At 34.1% G+C, this 15,069-nt stretch overlaps 1 protein-coding gene and 1 long non-coding RNA gene across 5 annotated transcripts; one reads left to right on the top strand and one right to left on the bottom strand.

Annotated features, from left to right (window-relative positions):
* Positions 1-993: 993 nt before the first annotated feature.
* Positions 994-13,591, bottom strand: LOC122576091 (dnaJ homolog subfamily C member 9-like). 4 transcript variants are annotated; one of them, XM_043745951.1, is made up of 4 exons: positions 13,334-13,591; positions 12,888-13,202; positions 12,637-12,803; positions 994-1,523 (listed from the first exon to the last, which is right to left on the bottom strand). In XM_043745951.1, the coding sequence occupies exons 1-4, from the start codon at positions 13,425-13,427 to the stop codon at positions 1,263-1,265; spliced, it is 837 nt and encodes a 278-aa protein (XP_043601886.1). In that variant the 5' UTR covers positions 13,428-13,591; the 3' UTR covers positions 994-1,262. The 4 variants fall into 4 exon arrangements, with proteins under 4 accessions (XP_043601886.1, XP_043601883.1, XP_043601885.1 ...); XM_043745950.1 differs by lacking the exons at positions 12,637-12,803; positions 12,888-13,202; positions 13,334-13,591 and adding exons at positions 9,290-9,584; positions 9,684-11,950 and having other exon boundaries at positions 1,386-1,523; XM_043745948.1 differs by lacking the exons at positions 12,637-12,803; positions 12,888-13,202; positions 13,334-13,591 and adding an exon at positions 9,684-11,950 and having other exon boundaries at positions 1,385-1,523.
* On the top strand, positions 6,788-7,923 carry LOC122576112. Its single transcript, XR_006319651.1, has 2 exons — positions 6,788-6,922; positions 7,056-7,923. It is a non-coding gene; the product is annotated as an uncharacterized LOC122576112 (long non-coding RNA).
* Positions 13,592-15,069: the final 1,478 nt, after the last annotated feature.

Below are 15,069 nucleotides of genomic sequence, written 5' to 3'. Positions count from 1 at the left end.
TACACGCCATTAATAGTCATTAGCAAAACGATAATCCACGATTCCATAATTAATAGATTTACAAATTTCCTCTATAAGGAGTGTTCTGAATTATACTAAGGAAAAATGTGATGTACCGTTTACCTTAAAGTGTGTCACCCGATGTGTAGTGTGTTGTCCGAGTTAGCCCAGACGTAATACGAGATTGACCATATGAGGTGGCCACTTATGATGCCGGATATATACCATGTCCACTAACACCGATCAGAAAGCACTAACACACGATCCTCGCTGCCATCGCTATCACGGCTTATCAAATTTAAGCCTAACGAGAGCGAGAAAACAGGTAGGCCAACGCCTGCTTCTTTTTCTCCTCTTCTCCTTTCTCTTATTTGTCTTTGACACTATGGTCGATCTAGTCTAACAACTAATGACCAACGATCAGTGGTGTGACAGATCGATTATTTCAATGGTGATGTTAACATAATCGATAAAAATGTTTTTATCTTTATTTCAAGATGAATGATGTGAATTTTTGATATATTGTTACATTAGTAGCTCCTAATTCCTGTTAGTACTTGTAAAATTCTTATTTTTGTTTTCGTTTTGATATACTTATATTATCTAAAATCGACGATTGTATTGATAGTGAAATTTAAATTGACAATTAAAAAGGAATGAGAACTACTGAAACAGTTTTACCCCGTGAGGCGTAATATGGAAGAAATCCGCAAATCGTATTACAGGTCTGGTCGATAATGTAGAATACACATCATCATAGTGTGGTAAGAATTCTCTTGTAAATATCGACCGCTGAAATAGGTGGACCTGTCTTAAAATTAACTTAATAAATCGTTAATTAACATGCATTATTTATGTATAACAAATTGTCTGATTATATATAGCGGCCGACTGTACATCGATATATAGCTTTAGTCATATTTTATTTTCTTTTTATTATCAATCACATTCAGTAGCTTTATATTTTCCGTAATAAATTTTAAAATTAATATATATATTTCAATTTTATATTTGAGTGGGACATACCTACATATAATTACAAAGAATTCCATCACTGATTTATGGATTTCTAATCAGTACAATGGCTTCAAAAGATGATATACACGTTTCAAATTTACAAAACTTAAATATGATTATTCCTTCCTCCTTTAAAAAAGATGTACAATAAAATGACTCTTCTTGATCATAGATACTTAAGTTATAAAAGTCGCGCGAATATTCTAACGTGGAGGGAGAGATTCGTGCGAAGAAAATCTATCGTCCTACGTCTTCCTCTTTGTTTTCTTCGTACTTTTCGCGGTTTTTACGGTTTTCATAGCTGACGAGTTCTTCTTCTTCGTCGATTTTCCAGCCATGTTCGCGTATTTGTCGATCAGAGAATCGAAGAATTTGTCAGATTGACTCGCTCTGGCCTCGTTACGGCTCTGAATCGCCAACGCCAAATTGTTTGCAGCTGCGTTTTCCTCGTTTTCGATCTTCAGCATCTTTTCTAGACGTTCAGCTTCCTCTGCTTCTTTCGCCCACTAAAAAATAAAAATGAACGCCATTAATTTCCTTGATAATATGCAATAATTTTCATAATTAATTTATATATTTTATTGACATATATTTTTAATATATTTTGTTAGAAAATCGACTCATTCGTTTGTGGAATAATTGTTATTTGAAGTTATTTAAGGAATAAAACATTTCTTTTCACAAATTTAATATTTCATTATGGAATAACGTAATAAGATGTAAAAGTATTTATTACAGTCTAGAAATTAGATATTTTTATTAGAAAAGAGACAAAAACTAACTAATGATATTTGGACTCGTGTATCTTAAGACGTTTTTCCTTGTTTTGATGAATACTTCATTCTCCCCAAATTCGATCCACATTTTTAAATTAACCAATTATGGTCAAATTGCAAATTTTTATCGATTTTTATCCAACACTGCTGCTCTCAGCCAAGTATAATAACCGTCTCAATTTTCAATTCTAATTCTTGACTCTGACCGCAATATTATTCAAACAATGTACAGAGCGAATAATAATTTCATCGGAAACATCGAACATTTCTCATGTCGAGTGCGAAGTGTACGCAAAAATCACGGACTTGATCCGCTGAAAAATTTTCGCGTAGAAAATAGAAACGGTCGGTATTCCGCCAGAAATCGAATCGAGGATCCAGATTCTTTATTATCTTCCACTTTTGATGATCCCTCGTTAAAATTAACTTGTGCTCGCTGACGAGCAGAAACGAAGTCGAAAGGCAACCGGTTCCGATAATCTCGAGGATAGGCGTATGGCTAGGCATCGAAAATAGGGTTACGCGTGTCGTCAAGTGCGCGTAATTAACTTATTTAATAAGTGTACTGGAGCTGCACAGCTTCAAATTTATCGATCTCTTGGTATCTGTTGCTGCTAGTTAATCGAGCTTCTTATTAACTCATCAAATGGATGTTATAATTTCGAAACTAATGATTACACTTCGGCTCTTTTTATACAAATTTCTATTACTATAAATAATTCTAATTAAAGAAATGAAGTCTATTAAGTAGAAATTAATGTTATCCCCTAAATATCATAGCAACTATTACACTTTGAATATTTTGTACATTTTTGTATATTATGTGCATTTTTACAATATTTACATTTTTTTATAAATGCATAAAAATCCGCAGTCTACTGATGATATTGAGACCTGTAATCATTAAGACTTCTTTGCCTGTTCTGATGAGTATTACATGCTACCATAATTTGACTCTAACTTTTTGGAACACCTTGCAAATATCAGTCATTCGCAATTCACGATTAGAAGTGTATAAATTATATACTTATAAATTATATAAATAGATATAGAAGTGTATAAATTAATTAGATTAAGATTAACTGAAAAAGTATTGATGTATTATATGTACATATTCAAGGAATACCTTTACGATCTATCAGTAGAATAAATCAATATATAATGATTCATGGAAGCATTGGACACTTACCATAAGAAGCTTCTATGTACATATATACATAAAACATTTTGAAATTTCATTAACACTATAATGAGACACAACTACCATCATTATATTGGTAAAATTTAAACACAAGCTGAGAACGTATATAGAACTCATAAGACAGTTACTGCAAATGTAAATTTGGCGAAAAATTGATACAGTATGAAAACATAATTGTCTCAAATATATAATATTAATATAACTGGCTGCTTATTAATATACGATAATTTACAGTCCAAATAGTTTGACAATATTTGTGAAATGTACACCTGCAATAAATATCTTTGAACGTCTACATACATTTTCGCATTCTCTTCAAATCTTGCCAATATAATGATGACAGTCGAGTTTCACTGTGGTACTAACGAAATTTCAAAGTATTTCGTATAACACACATAGTGTACTGTTCAAGATAATTCTTCTAGACAGTATGGATTATCGACAAAACCAATATACCAATATATAATAGCTTGTCTAGGTCACTCACAATCTGAACTGATTAATCTCTGAGTTTCGACAAATTTGTTACAATATTCAACCTAAATTGCATTGTAGAGTCATCAGTTTCATGTTCGCACCAAGTACACAAAACTGCCTATATATAATTTGTTGTTTAGTTAAAAGGAACAGAACCTTATAAATAGAGGGGTTCCTACAATCTTTGAAGCATAACACACGCCTGTCTCATTAAAAGTAGAAGCGACTGTTCATGGTTCATGCTTGTTGATGATGTTCCATATTCCCAGTGACCTACTCCATAATTCGGTGCTGAGGAAATTCCGTTATTTATAATTTCTGGCAAGTACATCTGAGGAGCGGCCTAATGTTAGGCGATTACACAACGCTTCGCGAAATTTTAAATGCACTCGCTTATCGAAATGACATTCGACTTGAAATTCGATGAGAGAACAGAAATCCATTGTTTGAGAATTGGCTTGCTCCAACTACGAAGGCAGTGACAAATTGACAGATCGACCTGACGCAAGCTATTCCTTTTACTTCCTCTTCATATATCGCTTATCTATAGTTTATTCATGAATAGCGTGGAGTACACAAAATAGACTCGTATATATAGTAAATTTATCAGAGGGTTGTATTAAGCGTGTGAGTTATTCGCACAGATATTTCTTTCTACGATCTTTTACTTTCTAGTGGATATATAATTATCACGAAATTGCGGAAAATTCCCATCCTTCGGATATTTTTAAATTTATACGAAGTTTTGGATATTAAAGCTGTAAATGGAAATATCGGAACCTGAAAAATAAATATCAAAATTTTAAATACAAATATTCAATATAAATATAAAGTTGTGAGTCTAGAATTTAATTACGGGCTTGTTAAGCAATCCCAATATTTTGATTATCTACAAAGCGATTAATAAATTTGTCTAAAAAAAATGTATTGATTCGTCCAATAAACTCGCGCCACCGTTACCCTTTTCATAACGGGTTTTCTGCATCTAAGCAAAAATGGCTAATCCTATATAAGAGGAGGCATTCTCGAAGAAAAGGTGAGCAAATAAGTAAATTTTAGATTTCTACGTATCGAACAATCATAAGTACCAATTGCTGCAAACATAATAGAGCACCTCATTCTTCAATGCAGGAAATATTCTACCTATAGACGAGTATTCAATAGATCCATTGTAAAGGACAATTTGGAGAATCATAAATCAATACAAGAACTACCAAATTAACTAAGATATTCTAAATCATGTAATAGTTTGTAATCGTAGCCTTTCTGGTTTCGCTTGTTGTATTACCACAGTTAGGCAGTGATCTAATCGGCAAAATCTTGTTGCTTTTACCTAGATTCGTTCCCCTTGTCTGATCTAATTGTACGTGTGATGATACGAACACTTCGAAACAATTTTTAGATCAAGATAGGAAGATTTATTTCCGACCCGTTGACATCATTGTTATTTTCATGCAAAGATTCGTGCAACTAAACAAATACGTTTGTTATGTAATAATGACTTAAGAAAGTGCGATGGATGGTCAATTTGTCTTTGCTGATTAGATTTTTAGTTTCAAATATTTTCAAAGTCACATTTTTCATATTTTACACGTTTTGTCGATCAATCTCACATTATCAACATTCCATGTTCGTAAATTATTCGCTTTTATCTTCTCTCTCTCTCTTATTTGAAAAATTATTATTTATTTACTCGACAAATGTAACGTGGGAATAAATGAGGCTCCTTCGCGATAAACTACTTCTTCTTCTGTATCTCCGTTACAATTTTAAGATGGTGTCTAAAAGGACTGTGATATATTTGTTTAAGTATTCGAGCGAGCTGCATGATTCAAACATCAAGCGGCGAAGGAACTATTATTATTGCTGGTAGGAATTGAAATGCAGCTCGATACATGCCAATGCTAAACCTCAACCACCAGATGCGAAGCTAGCTGATCATAATGCCTCGTTTGTCCTCACTTCCTTGTGAAGCGCGTTTGCATTTGAATTATGAATAAAAATAGAACAATGAAGATACACTGTTGACCATAAGGATTACGGTGCCTACTTACTATATTTATTGAAAAACCGATTTTAATTTATTCGGTGTCTTATATTATAAAATACCTAAAAAATAAAAGCAATGTAAAACATTCAATTTGTCTCAAATATTAATAGGTACCCTGATACTTACCGCCAACAGTGTATATTAATATACATACAGTATATAATATCAAACAATGGAACAAGGTAAGAAAACGAACTTTCAGCTGAAAAAAATTACAAATGTTAGAAAAAAGGAAATCAAATATGAGATATCATCTGGAAGAAAACCAGAGATCGGTTCATAAACCATCGCTTCATGATAACATCCATGTAATTACCATAGCTATTTCCTTTCCTTTTCTTTTTTTTTTTCAAACATACTCGTGTTATTAAAGTAATAATTAACCATGTCGAAGAAAGGCCAAAGATGCGTCACATCGTGTAAACATCATCGAGGAAAATTGAAACGAAGGTCTGTCATTATCACTGGATAATATTAACGCGTTGTTAAACGAGTAGCAGCAGTCGTAACATCGATGGCTCTAGATCATCGAGAACGTTAGCAGGGTTAATTCTCACAAAATTCCAGAACGATGACTGGCCTCGAAGGAAATTCGTTATGCAACGGTGCGCGCTGCCTCGAACCCGATGACTATTTTCAATTATTTCGTGATTCGAGTGATTTCCGGAGCGCCAGGCTCGCGGCCAGATGTATCGTTCGCTCTAGACACTGGGAGACGAGGTAATTCAAGGTTGCGGAAGCGCGACCCTCTGCACTCGCTCGGATGCACGCGTGTGCACGTCAAACGTGGATATTTTGGCACACCTTTCATTCGCAAATAACTCGCTACAATGTATTATCGATCGATTTAGCTATCGCGCAAACGAAGCGTTTCGTTTAGTCCAGACAAATTTCATTGGAGCAACCATTTACACTCCCGTCCATAGGTCACTGGACACTTGTTTATTTTGGACAAAATAATTGTTAGTACGTAGATACGATCTTCTGAACTGATTTTATCGTCTATCCATATATCAGTCAGTCGAATTAAAATATGCACGAGTTTATACTACCATGTAATTTTTATTACGAGATAAAGTTAGCTAAAGTTAGTTTTTACGTCAAATGTTGAAATTACGTAACGTCGAAAGTATCGTATTTGTAGACATTCTAACAGTCGTTTTGCTCAAAGTAGGCAAGTGCCCGATGGCTTGTAGATGGTAATGTACATACAGGGTGTCCAATTTTAATCTATAAATGCAAATTATTGATAAATTATCTGCTGCATAAAGAAATAGTTCAGACAAAGAAGAAAGCGAATGATTTCGAGGGGAACACAATCTACTATAATTAGTTGTTCCACAGATGGACGCGTATACGTAATAGAAGATAACATACGCTTTTTTTAAATTTGTACATCATGTATGTAATTTTTCATGCATAATCGATGCAGTTCATTATTTCTTACAAAATAGCATTAAAATATTTATGTCGAAAAATCACTAGTTTAGAAGATATTTTAATCTTGGCAAAATAAATATATTTTCTTACATAGGAGCGAAGGTTGGAATTTATCTTTTCTACGGGTTTTTGTCTTTCTTAAATTGCACGATGGACAAAATGAAATTGTACAAGTTTTTCGAAACTACACTTAAGTTAAAAATGAAAAATGATGCTGGCAACGTCTATCTCACGTTTTGAACAAGATTGTCTGCAATAAATGAGAGACGAATGATGTTTCAGAAAATGGGAGATTTGCTCGAATAGTGGGTACTCTACCAATAAATGCCTGGTCCATTGGATTCAAAATCTAATCAACAAATTCCAATTTTTAAATAAACGATATAAACTATTAGCTTTCGTGTATCTTTGTGATATTCTTAATATTACTCATACAGACATTCGATTCCTTTATTATTTTAAAAGAAAGGAGAAAGGTTTAATTTGATCGATGAAATAATTCATCAAATTTCGAACTTCTGTTCAATTTGACAACTTAATGGAATGTCAATCTACCTGTAAACTGAAAGAAATCCATCAGAAAAAGATTCTAAGAATCTGTCATGAGTTTACAGATCGATCAGAAGATTACAAAAATAAGATCAAAAAACCAGAGAAAACCAAAGTTATATCACTCCTTCTAAAACCAGTCTACAATATACGATAACAATATACGATAATCTTCTAAAACCTTATACCAGTCTACAATATACGATAACGATATTATAAAACTCCTAAATATATATAAAATATCGATATAAGATTGCAAAATTTCATAGAAAGACCTCACTAACTATAATCTTGAAAATGATCAAAAAAGAAATTCTTTAAAATTCTTGAAAAAAAAGAAAAAGATAATAAAAAATAAACCAAAATAAATTCTACTAATTGTTGATACGTCTATGAAAAAAAAAAAAACAAAACGTAGAAATTAAACCGTGTTTTGTACTGTGCTCTAACTCGCATTTCCTATCAGTTTCCTCAGTTTTCACGACGTCATTGCTATTACGCTCATTATAAATGCACGTGCATACACTTGTTGTTCAGATCGATAGATACCGAGTCCATGATGGACCCTTCAACCGATACGCTTCAAGATTTGAATGTCGCAATCGGGACTTCCGACAAGCGCTCTCGATGCCTGTTTACTGTTTAGAGCTGTCAAGAGAGCATCGATCAGATAACACGAGTGAAATACACCTGTTGCAATGAAGAGAACGCGAATTTAATGTTGAATACAAATAGCTTTTTCCAGATGTATATAGTTTTAATAAATTAATTCTTTTGCAATTAATTGTAAGAATTAACATTACACATTAATTTATATTACGTAATTTACAGAAACGTAATAATATAACAATATAAAATAAAATACACTGAATTTTGAAAAAGTTACACATAATTTTTCTAATGGAATATATAATTCCATTTGTTGTGGAAACTCAACAGATCTCAATGATGCGAGAAAAATTATAGCACCCCAGAAGAACGAGTATAAAAACGGACTGATTCTTTAAAAAACCTACGATGGAATATCTCCTTAATATCCAATACGAATATGAATATTCATTTTTTTTTTTTTTTTTTTTGACAGTACAATATGCACCTCTATCTTCAGCACCGTTAACCCCTTCGCATCTGCGCACGAGATGTTTCGCGAATTGATTTTTACCCCAATCTATGGATAAGTTACGTCGTACCTTGTCCCGTTAAGGGTCGATATTTCATCCGTTCATTTCCCTTCAATTATTTCGAAGATTTGGAAATCATTTAAATCACAAAATATTTATCGCGTTATGGTAAACTCTTCTTTTTTAATCATGAAAATTTTTTCGTTCTAATCTCTGATTTATAAACTAAACATCTGCAAAATATTTACTATCCTAATACTTTTTTACCTGTACAAATCAATATATAGTTTCTACACTGCACTTAACTCTTATCCTTCGACCTAGAGTGACTTCTGATTCACAACTTTTCTCCTAATATCAAAAAAGAACAAATTTTTGAGATCTGCGAAAGACGACAATTTAATCCTGAAGTAATTAATTTAAGTTGTACAAAATACTTCGGCCATTAATGAGTTGAAGAAGATATAACGTACGATTCATAGCATCGCATGTAAGCATCGCCGTATATTGCTGAGATATCTCGTCACAGATATGAAAGGGTTAAGCTCTTTGACAAAACACGAAACGCAGCACATCTCGATAAAGTACACCAGTCAAGGTCGTTACATAACGCTCAGCATTAGATTGAACGACATTAGTAATTATTTCATTAGCACACCGGATACATTGCATTGGCCCTCATCGCTTGTTACTGTTTCAATTGATATTCAGCATCGCGCCCCGTGGATATCATATTTGGCATTCCTCCTTGGCAAACAAACGATGCACATCTTCTCGATACGTTCTAAAGCGTGCAGAACTAGCAAATAAACCGCTTAAGGTCCGACAACACGACGAACGTGACATCGTTGTAATTTCACAACAATGATGCTGTATGATTTGGTAAATTATACACATTCCTGTGCATTGCATCATTAAAAACATTAATGTACCAAACCACACAGTTTCTTCACCTGTACAGAATAATAATAAGATCACGTAGTTCGTCTACAACAGACCAAAATTAAGTCAATGAAACCACAAACGATAAGATTGCAGTATACTATACATACGCTCTGGGTTTTGCAGGCTCCGCGGTGCTTCTGAAGAATCAATCAATTCGTTTGGTTCCTCTGACAGCGAATCGCGATTAACAAAGTCTTGAAGATTGATCCAAAACCGTAAACGAACGAAACCAACAGCACTTATAAAGTCACCCGATTTATAGTCTGCGATTAGATAAACGTCCTTCCGTTCAACTCTAATTCGGTGCTTGCGAGAGCAAATACACCCGCACAGGTTCACGCAAACATTCGATTCGTCAACGAAAACTTGATTCATTGTCGGAGATTCCATCAGAATATACAGATAAATATTAAATAATTTAACGAGACTTTTAGCTAAAATCCCTCCACAAGGACGCGAATCGCAAGAAGAACGGAAACGATGATCATCGTGATGGAGCTCTGGCTCGACGATGATAAACTCCTGGTTGAACAATTAGGCAATGGCTTATCGGTAGTCGTTTCAATTTGCACGATTGCCGATGTCCCTTCCTCCTGCTGTGGCCAATTATTCACCGATGGCGGTGAATGAACAGTGACCGCGGGGTCGTAATATGGCGGTTGATAGACATTTTCAGGGTGAGCAGGTTGAACCATTACAGTTGGTATATGTGGGATAGACTGAATGGATTGAGTCGTGTATAAAGAAGGAACCGAAATTTCTGATGCCTTGTTTTCGATATTGGGTACAAATGTAGGTGGATACTTCTCGTTTGATGGCATACTATTCTTTGCAGACCAATCAGAGTAGGGATCCATAGAACGTTCTGTGTTAAGCTCCACATGAGGTGGTATTTGGCTCGATGCCAAAAGGACTGAGTTAGGTGGGTTTGAATAATCCGGCTGTTCTGTGTAATGTTTGTCTTGGTTTCTGTGGGGTGGATAGACCTCGTATTCGCCACCAGCACCGACAGATTCCGAGGTTCTTGGCCAAGAACTCAAGGTCGTTATGTCTTGGCTGCTGTAGTCCGTCGTTTCACGTTGTGGATATGTTACCCGTTCGATTGGTGCAACGGTTCTTGGTGGAATATACGGTGCTCTTGTATCTTCGTCATATGATGGATTTGTAGCTTCTCCTCCGCTTCCGTACAAGATTGTAGTTGTTCTCCAATATTCCTCTGGGATTGATTGGTGATATATCATGTTAATATCGTATGGTGAAACTGTTGCTTTTGGTCTGTTTTCGTAGGGGTCTGCGTCTGTTCTTGGAGTTGTTCTCCAATCTGGAGAATTATGTGGACGATAAACTACTTCTTCGGTTGTACGGAACGGTGGTGGGGTATATTGTGTTGTTGCAATTGAAGATGGTGTTATAGTTGGATGCAATCTTTCGCGATGAGCAGGTAGTGGCGTGGACTGTTCCTCTGTACTCTGTTCTTCTATGCTGCTCTCTTCATCGTAATCGTATGGCATTTCCGGATAAATTAAATCATTTGGAATTCTGCTCCACTCTGGATCACTATCGAAACTTACTCCATGCTTCTCCAGAAAAGCACTGACAGCTTTTGGACACTTGAATTCAGAATTTTCACTCAGAAAGATTCTTTTTAATCCCTTTAAATGTGACATGTCTACAAGATTTAGGCATTCTAAACGATTACCAGATAATCTTAGGTCAACAAGACCGGGTAGATTTCTGAACAAGCCATCCTCAATAGACTCTATGTTATTGTAATTCAGGTCCAAGTACGTCAAGTAATTTAATTTTCTGAACCAAGATGCCTTTATAGTGGTTAAATGGTTGTTGTCGAAGCTTAATTGTTGAAGGTTACTTAGATGTTCAAAGGCTCCTGGTTCAATGTCCATTATACCACAGTAAGAACATCCTAGGACCCAGAGATCCAAACCAAACCTTGAAAAGGTATCCGCAGTTATTCGTTGAATTGGCATGTGAGAAATTCGAATTTTTCCAGTCGATGCAGGAAGATTGTCCAAATCGGATAATTGTCCACCCGTACAGGAATATTCTATCATGTCATCGTTCTTTAACTGCTCGCACGCCCCTTGTACATCACTGACACTAGCACACAATAAAGCGCATAGGAATAGTCCGACGATGCCAATCATTTTTGTTAATTTTGAATAAATGTACAATTACACTGTTTAAAATATCATACGTTTTAATTAAAGTTTTATATGAATATCATTATTTTGCTCTCATATGTTTGAATAACTTAAAGAATCGCAGTCATCGTGGTAGGGATTTTAGCCGAAAATTCTGTGACGTCTAGCGATCAGCTAGAACCGATCTAATTGTTCTGTAGACTGAATCCTCTCTTGCGTTCCCTCTTTACTTATTTACTAGTATTCCCCCCTCCCAATCGTACTACTAGTCCACCTCCTACTACTGCTTCCAATCGTGAACCAGTACTATGTATTGATAAAAATAGAAAAGCTTGAAAATAACGTACTGCTCACTTGTTCATCGGATCTCTAAAGTGATCTATAGCGGAATTGAAGGGGTAAGGTGCCGCGCTTAAATTTACGAGCACGTTGCCATTTGAATGCACACCGTTTACTTTCGACAAATTTGACATCGAGAAAATGACACTTGTTAGGTATGCACAATGGAAGTATGTAAAAAACGGAGTACTTACTTACGTTAAGTGATTATATGTAAGTATAATTTTTAGATTATAGTTTAATTTATTAACATATAACATAGGTTTTAAATGTAATCATATAGAAATATTTAAAGTATTAAAAATGTTTGTTTCATAAGATTTTAACTGCAGATTTTTAAAGATACCAAAATACACAGAATATGCACGATACGCAAGAATATGTGAGATATCTAAATGAGTATTTATTATAATATCTAATATGTGAAATTAAATTTCTGCTGATGTTTCATTCCTCTGCTTGTGTTCATAAAAGTATAAATCCTCATAACTATTTGTAGTTTAATTATACGAACAAAATTCATAGATAACATTTTAAATTCTGCTTGTTTGATACTTACCTTGCGTTTTCTACGTTGCTTCTTTTTGTCATTTTCTTCTGTAAAAGCTTTGTATTCTGGAACTTCACCCTTCTCTATGAGACCTTGGATAATACTATGTAACCTTGGTTCATCATCACAACTAGTAAATGGGACAGTTTCTAGGATATAATCCATATCTCCTTTACCTATACAAAGTAATTTTATTGTTTTAATAAACTAAATTTACTAATGTAATTTCCTTGTAAAAAAATTATAGAAGATTTACTCACTGTCCATGTAAGCCCGCTTCAGATCTTTTATTTCTATTTCAGATCCTTTGTAATTCTTTTCATAATTATTAATGTCTTCAACTGAGATTTTTTTGAACAGTGACTTCCAATAGTCTGCCCAATTTCTCATCATAACTTCTTCGCTTTCTTCGTCATATTGTCCAGACTGATCATAAATCTTACGCTTCTCATTGTCACTGAGAATAGAATAAATTCGTCCAAGAACTTTAAACTTTTCTGTTGCTTCTGCCTTGATATCCTCCTCAACACGATCAGGATGTACAAGGAGAGATAATTGATGATATGCTTTTTTCACTAGAAAAAAGTTAAGAATAATTGTTATCTGATATTTAAATGCAATTCTAACTTTCGTTTAAGAAGAACCTTACACTTAAAAATATTTAGTTTAGAATCATAGTTTGAATAAATAGGTTATGTCTATGTACCTTGTTTATCGGTAGCTTTTCTTGAAATTTTTAAAACTTCGTAAAAATCGCGAGCTCCGAAATATTGCTCACAGAGGTCTAGTAAACTTGTCATGATTTTGATTCTTTAACTACTCACTAATAAATATTGTTACACTACACCAAATGACAGAACTACAAGGTTATACGTTTTCGCGCTTATTTTCAGCTAGATACATTCAAATAGTTTCGTGTAGTTCGCGACATCTAGTGTTACTTGTGCATGTTAGATAATATTTATATTATCGACGTCCAATCACTTTTTCATCGTAATTGCCATCACTGCTAATGCTGCAATCATTTAGTCAATGATTATTGATTAAGAACAAAATACATGTGACACTAAATGAGTCTTTGTGCTCAACATTTTGAAATACCGAAGAAAATTAAAATGTTTTCTATACCCTCTACAATTTATAATTGCCATCTCATTCTTATAAAAACATAATCGCGGTAGCAGCCAATTAACTCATGTCATTTGCTATATAATTCGTAATTGTATCATATAATATGGCACAATTAGTAATTATATGTCATTTAAGTAATACAACCCCAAATTAAAAATATTCATCAGTATCGAACAGATATATTGTTCAACAGTATTTCCATTAACAAACGCCCAGAGGAATGCTAAAAAAGAAATAGATCCAATAGCCAGGAGGGCGATCCACTCGATAAAGGCCCGAACAAATCCCGAGTGGAATATTTTTCTATTTCGCAACGCTAATATCGAAATGTCGTAGTGCAGCTAATGCTTGGCCACCTCTTTGAAACTGTCTTAGCTGCACTAGATGATCCAAGAATAGGAACAGATTTCCACAATTCTAGTGGAAGAAATTTGGGCATTTCATAGATGCAGCACTACATAAAAGAACGCGATGATTTCTCAACGCAACGCTAATCGGCAAAATGACTAAAACAATCCCGGCGAAATATATCGCAACGCTAATTCTTAGGAGAAATTTAGCGCAAAATTAATATTCATAGATGACAAAATAAAAAAACTATTTCATGATCACAAGTCGCAATGCTACGAAATTAATTCAAAATTAATGCATTTTCTATTCAACTTAAAATAAAACAAAACGCGACAAATTCAAATTCTACTCTTTAATAAATTCTGATAATTATTCACGGTAGAAAACACTAAGTACAATCGCGATATCTTACAAATCGTAGCACTAAAGCGAACGCGTCTTTCTATTGCAACACTAATCCAAACCGAAGTGAGTACTTTTTCGCAACTCTAATTAGTAACGCGATATTTGGATTTGCAATCCTAACGAATCCCTGTTTTTACAGATTGTAATTGAAGTGATATTTGTGTGTATTTATTTTTTATACTTTAAATTTATAGCAAATGGAATAAGTACGAAAACGACGCAGCCTAACCACACACACACGCATATGAGGAAAGTACATCGTGCACGATACGCTAACACATCGTCAGTCGTTTAGAAATTATTATAAAATCAATAGTCATCATACTCATTGCCTTTCTCTCACTCAAGCAGCACCTGGGCACGTGTGTGATGTTCTGGCAATAAACACGTAAAGGGTTAAACCTGAAAATCCAAACTAAAAGAGATATTAGTGCATCTAATTTGTATTTAACGGGCTAATCTTTGTTTATTTTGCATTCCCGAATTTTATTTCAATTACTACCACTGTATACTCTATTAATTTAATAAATTATCAAAATACTAATATTGAATTTA

This window comes from Bombus pyrosoma, linkage group LG15 (assembly GCF_014825855.1).
Source record: "Bombus pyrosoma isolate SC7728 linkage group LG15, ASM1482585v1, whole genome shotgun sequence".
Lineage (NCBI taxonomy): Eukaryota > Metazoa > Arthropoda > Insecta > Hymenoptera > Apidae > Bombus > Bombus pyrosoma.
Note: the sequence above shows the minus strand (reverse complement) of the source record. Positions and strands in the feature narration are given on the sequence as shown.

What these genes read in the sequence shown, in the direction of transcription:
- LOC122576091 (XM_043745948.1), bottom strand. Translation starts at nt 11,741, where the DNA reads ATGATTGGCATCGTCGGACTATTCCTATGCGCTTTATTGTGTGCTAGT.